General features: G+C 56.2%; 1 protein-coding gene across 7 annotated transcripts in view; it reads right to left on the reverse strand.

Annotated features, from left to right (window-relative positions):
- The window catches only part of TLK2 (tousled like kinase 2), a 44,532-nt gene extending 40,603 nt beyond the window's left edge, over nt 1–3,929 (reverse strand). For 3 of the 7 annotated variants that reach the window (XM_064636687.1, XM_064636692.1, XM_064636691.1), the window contains exon 1: nt 1,535–1,623. In XM_064636687.1, coding sequence (XP_064492757.1) covers nt 1,535–1,615 — 81 coding nt within the window. In that variant the 5' untranslated portion in view covers nt 1,616–1,623. Of the gene's footprint in view, nt 1–1,534; nt 1,624–3,424 lie in introns of those variants that run through there. The other 4 variants (XM_064636686.1, XM_064636685.1, XM_064636689.1 and 1 more) reach the window with 4 other exon arrangements.
- Between the last annotated feature and the right edge of the window lie 2,071 nt (nt 3,930–6,000).

Here is a 6,000-nt window from a genome sequence, read left to right on the forward strand (position 1 = left end):
AGGCCTCTAAGATATGAGGCTTTTTTACTTGGATATGCTTTAGAAACAAAAATGAGTTCTCAATATTCACCCCTACAGGAAAGGGCATGTACTTTCTGCTCCAAACATATTGGAAACATAATTAAGACTTGCTTTCCTGTATCTTTTAAAGGTTATTCCTTTAAAAGGAATAGTTCCTAACATTCTTTGCAAGTACTGAACATGTTGGCACTGCTTTAAAGCTTCAACAGTGTTTATGCTTTTAAGTTTTAGCTATTCCAGAAAGTTGTTTGGCTTTATCTATAGTGGTACAGCTAAAGATGCTAACGTGACAAAATGGGGTAAAAAGGCAAGAAACAGGTGATAAAGTACATGAAAAGTTGTAATGTTGTATAAAACAAGTCTTTCAAGATCACAATACATTAAAGTACTATAAGGTTTTATGGCAGTAAAAGACTTCAGATTTAAAAAGTCTTAAGAATAGGGGGCAAAGATGAAAAAATCCTCACACTTTTACTTCAGTAACCAGAATTGTTACCTCTTAACAACTTCTAGTGTTAATCCTCCTTACTACACTGTCTTACAGCTGAGAATTTGGCTTCCTCACACTCCCTTCCCAAGACTTAACCTTGTCTGAAGAGCAGAGAAAAGCATGAACTCTAAACTCTTTCAGTTCTGACTCACTTTGCATTTTTCTAAGAAAAGCAGCATCTACAACGTTTCTCCTCAACATAGTTCTAGGAGATTTCTGACAATTTTCTACCAATGATATGTTGCTTTACCCTCTACCTTGATGCTGTCCAAAACTTGGTATCTCCCTCAAAAATTACCTCCATGTCCCTGACCTACTTTAAGATGAGTTTTGCCACCATTTCATTGCTCAGAGAGACTGGCATTGACACTGCCAACACCTGGAGAACTTGGAGCTTAATGCCAGGACACCAGGCAACCACACAATGTTGTTACTCAGCTGCCTTGCTCAGGGAAAGCAACTCCTGCCCAGGGAGAAGTTGTACACGAGGATAAAGATGGGATTTTACTGGCAGGTTGTGGATCAGACCCAGGAGAGCTGCCCTGCAAACACTTTGTGTGTTAAATGGGAAGGCCCTGCACCCCCAGAGAACTGAACAACTCAATGTATTCAGTCTGGTTACATGTTGTATCCAACACACTCCACTGGAAACTGTATCTCACCAGAGGCCAAATCAGCTCTCCAAGGCATTCCTGCAGAAAGGAAGAGCCACAGGAGATTCCCACTTCCACAAAGTTGCCCTGGAGTTTTTTGGGTGCACAAAGTGCCTTGAGATGGAACAACTCCTAAGAACTTCATCAGAGCCCCAAACCTTCCGTGTAGCGAAACATCTGCTCGTAGAGATCCCATTTTCATTCCTCCTGAACACACTTCACGCAAATCAGTTGTCAAAACACGACTAAGCCACACAAAAACTTCTTTTGCAAAGCAAAACTGTCCGTGTAGAAACTAAAAACACCCAAACAAAGTGCAGGCAAGGGTGGATAAGAAGTCCCACCTGCTACCACAGGTACTCCCACTCACCTTGGCAACCCCGACCCCGGTGAACCTGGCCTCCAGGAGCTCCTGCCTGCGTGGGTCCAGGCTGTGCAATTCTTCCATCATTTCTGCTGCTACGGGAGAACAACACTCAGATTATGCAATGCAAGGAAAAAGGAGAGACATTTAATATTCTGTGCCACTGATGAGACTTAAAAAGTGCCTGTTCTGCAGCACAACCACGTAGAGAGCATTTTCTTGAAAGAGAAATGCAAGATTACCACGTAATAACAACATGACTTTGCCACCATATTATTGTATTTAAACCATAACCCTGCTGGAGTTTCCTCTCTTCTGTTGTACCAGCCATTTCAAGATCTCTAAATCCAAGAAACCAATTATGTCACATTCTCCCACTGGATGCTTTATTGAAAGGAAAACATGGGACCAGAGTGTTATGACTAAAAGATTCAGAGCTTTTCATCCGTGCTGCATGACTAGGAGAAAAAAAAAAAAGCAACATTCTTTACCCCATAATTTATTTTTGGCCAATCCTGGAAATACTCGATCTCCCCAAACTCCAGATTTCATTGACAACAGTTCTGGTTCTTCCAAGCACAGAAAGAGATTATAAGAAGAAAATAATGCTCATTTAAACCTTTTAATTTATAGGGTAAAGCATCAGATGCCTCTAAAATAACAGCTGCTTCTACATCTTGGATGTGCCTTGGCAATCCAACACTATGGATGCTTTATATGAAGGGTTAAAAACCCACCCAAGTAAAACTGTGTAAACAGGTTAAAAATCAGGAAATACACAATTGGAATCCTGAACTGCTAAAAAAATGGGACAAATTTCACTGTTCATTATAACTGTGAATCACATCTTCCCAACCGCACCAATCAAGTTCATTTCCAGAAATGTCTGTTCCAGTTTCATTTTCTGGACTAAGGTAGGGAAGGAAAAAAAAAAGCAAAAGCAAAAAAAAAAAAGAAAAAGGCAAAGCCCAGAAACAGAAGATAAAGATTTGCTGTATAAAGAGCATATGCGATGAGGAAAGTTCTTGAAGGGCAGCAAGTGCCCTCTAGAACAGGCAGTGCACAATTGTTCCTTTTATGAACTGTCCATTTTGTCCCCGCCGCTTCCTCCAAACGCTGCGGCTCCAAGTTACAGGGGCAAAGTGAATCCATCCGGGGGCATTCCCAGCTGCTCTCCCAAATCAGCCACAACCCTCAAAAACTGATGGGATACTAAACGTGCTTATCAGACCACCTTATTTCTGCTGAGAGCCCAACAAAGCTCTCTCAGCCCAGTTTTCAAAACAGGAAATCTGAGCAGCAGCGAGGAAAATGACAGACAAGCCACGAAAACGCCAAAGATGTTCAAACGCTCCCAGGGCTTCTCCCCCCACCGCGGGGCCACCATCCGTGGGGAACCGCATCCCCACGCCGGGATGCTGCCGTGGGGAAGGGGCTGACACAAGCTCCCCCAGCCCGGGGGGCTGCCCCGGGACCCCCGCGGGCAGGGCTGCTATTCCCTCCGGGTGGGGGGATTTCCAGCAGCCCTCTCCCACCCACTCGAGGCGCAGAGCCGAGCGAGCAGCCTTGCCCCGCTGCCAGCTGCTGCACCGCCTCGGCCTCCTCCTCCTCCTCGCCCCCCAGCCCGGGGCTCTGCAGGCCGTGCCCACCCTGCTCGCCCCCGCGGGGCCGGGCCGGGCCGGGCCGCGGGGCCTGCGCTGCTCCGAGCCCGGCGAGGGGCCCAGGCCGCGCCGCCGCCGCCCCGGGGCTCAGGCCGCGGCCCTGCCGCCCTGACCCGGCCCCCGCGGTTCTGCCTCTCCCCCACCCACCCGCACGCCCACCCACCCGCCCGCCCGCCGGGATGGGGCGCAGGGGGGTCCCCCCGCGCCGGCCCCGCCGCCCCCCGCGGGGTCTCACCTGGCGCTGCCGCTCCCGCCGCCGCCGCCCGGCCCAGCGCTGCCGGGGCACCGCGCGGAGATCCCGCCGCCGCCGGGGGCACGAGCAGCAGCAGCAGCGGCGGCGGCGGCGGCGGGAGGAGGAGGAGGAGGAGGAGGAAGGCGGGAGGGAGGGAACCTGCTGCGGCGGCGGCGGCGGCGGCACGGGCGGGATGGAGGGAGGGGGGAGGCCGGGGGCGGCTCCGCTGCGGGCAGCGGGGCTGGGGAGGGCGGAGGGGCGGGCGGGGAGGGAGGCTGGGGGGGGTGGTTCGTGGGTAGGCCGCGGATCCCCGGCCTGGCGTGAGGAGCGCGGCCGGGCCGGGGCGCGCGCGGGCCGGCGGCGGGACAAAGGGCCTGGCGGGAGGGCTCGGGAGGGCCCGGGCGGTCACAGGTGGGGCGGGGCGGGGCGGGGGGCGCGGCGGGGCCGGGGCAGGGCAGGGTCGGGGCGGCCCCCCCAGGTCCCTCCCGGCCCGCGGCGCTCGGCCCGGCCCGGCACTGGGGGCACACGCGCGGGGCGACACCGCCAACAGTCTCGCGAGAGTTGGCGCGCCGGGGACGGGGGGGGTCAGAGGGGGCGGGGCTTTGGGGAGGGGCGGGGCCTGAGGGGGAGGAGGGAGGGGCGGGGTGGGGGGTCAGGGGGGGCGAGGGGGGAAAGGGGTGATGGGGGGTTACATGGGTGTGGGGGGCAGCGGGGGGTCAGGGTGGGCCATGGGGTCAGGGCAAGTCGTGGGGGGCAGGACGTAATTAGGGGGTCACACGGGACTGGGGGGGGAAAGGGGTAATGGGGAGTCACAGGGGGCTGGGGAAGGAGGGGGGTGATGGGGGGGTCACAGAGGTGTAGGGGGGTGGGGGGGTCAGGATAGGCCATGGGGTCAGGGTACTATGGGGGTCGGGGGGAGCTGAGGGGTCAGTGGGGGCAGGAGGGTCACAGGGGTGGGGGGGGGGAAGAGGATGATGGGGGGGGTCACAGGGGGCTGGGGAGGGAAGGGGGTGATGGGGGTCACACAGATGTAGGGGGGCAGTGGGGGGTCAGGGTGGGCCATGGGGTCAGGGCAAGTCAGGGGTGGCAGGAGGTGGGGGGGGTAAGAGGCCCGGGGGGGGGTCACACGGGCATGGGGGGGCATCAGTGGGGGGTCAGGGTGGGCCAGGGGGTCAGGGCAGGTCGGGGGGGACAGGAGGCATGGGGGGGCACACAGGTGTGGGGGGGCAGCAGGGGATCAAGGCAGGCCATGGGGTTGTGGGGAAGGCCCAAGGAGAGGTCAGATCCAGCCTTGGGGTGAGGACAGGGCCGGGGGTCAGCAAGGGGGGGGGGGGCAGGAGGCAGGGGGGGCCACACAGGTGGGGGGGAGCAGGGGTCAGGATGGGTTCAGGGTTCTGTGGGGGTCAGGGGGGTTTGTGGGGGGTGACAGGCACAAGTAGGAGGTCAGATCCAACCTTGAGGTGGGGATCAGGTCAGGGGGACAGGGACAGGTCCCTGGTGCCCCCCCAGCGGGGGTGCAGCTGTGGTGTCCATGTACCCCCAATTCTTCCCCTCCTCTCCAGTCTCCACCTTCCACCCCCAGGAGCGATCTCGCTCCCAAAACCACCCTGATCCCCCCCCCGATGGAGGGTACAGCCCCCAACTCTCCATCCCCCCCTCCCCTCCCCTCAGGGACCCCAGGAATGTTCCCAGCCCCTCTTTTGGGGCCGATCCAACATGGAAAACACGCGTGTGAGAGACACAAGCCGGGCGCCCCAGCAGCCCCCGGCACACACGGCCCGCCCTCGCCTTTGCAAGGCCGAGCTGCCGCCGGGGGAAAAAACCCAAAAAAACAAAAAACCAACTAAAAAATTAAAATAACAACAAAAAAAAGGCCCGTCCTGGCTGGACCCGAGCGATCCCATCGCGGCTCATCCCGCCCGGGGCGGGCGCAGGGGCAGGACCCGCTCGCCCCAAGGCTGAATCAGCTTTGCGAAAAGCAAACAAGGGAAGGGGGGGGAAGAGGATTGTTGGGAAGGGAAGTGGCCAGGCCTGTCCGAGGGGAGGCAGGCGCGGATTAGCGATGGGAGAGGAGGCTCCCGGAGCTCCAGAAGGGATCCGGGAATGCCGAGGGACATCCGTCACCTCCGCTGTGCATCCAGCGGTTTGGGGGCGAGCTGGAACCCCCAGGCTGGCAGAGGGAGGGTGCGGAGAGGAGCCGGCGGAGCATCACTCCCGGGGGCAGTCAGGATTATTTAAAAATCGCCAATTTATCGTACTTTTGGTAACTCGGAGCAGCCAATGGCTCCGGGAGCACTGCCTGCTCACACAAACCGTGTTTCCTGTGCTTTAATTTCGGTGTTTTTTTGGTTGGTTGTTGTGGGGTTTTTTTTGTTTTTTTTTTTTTTTTTCGGTACAAGAGCAACTCCAGGTTCAGCTCCTGCTCCGTGAGTCACATTTTCAGTGCACGACCAGTGGCAGGAATCAAATAAATAAATAAATAAATAAATAAATAAATAAATAGCATTTTCTGTCTGTGTTGTGGGGTGTTTTTTTGTTCGTTTGCGGGGGTGGTTTTTTTGTGTTTTGTTCGGATTTTT

This window comes from Pseudopipra pipra, chromosome 26 (genome assembly GCF_036250125.1).
Source record: "Pseudopipra pipra isolate bDixPip1 chromosome 26, bDixPip1.hap1, whole genome shotgun sequence".
Classification (NCBI taxonomy): domain Eukaryota; kingdom Metazoa; phylum Chordata; class Aves; order Passeriformes; family Pipridae; genus Pseudopipra; species Pseudopipra pipra.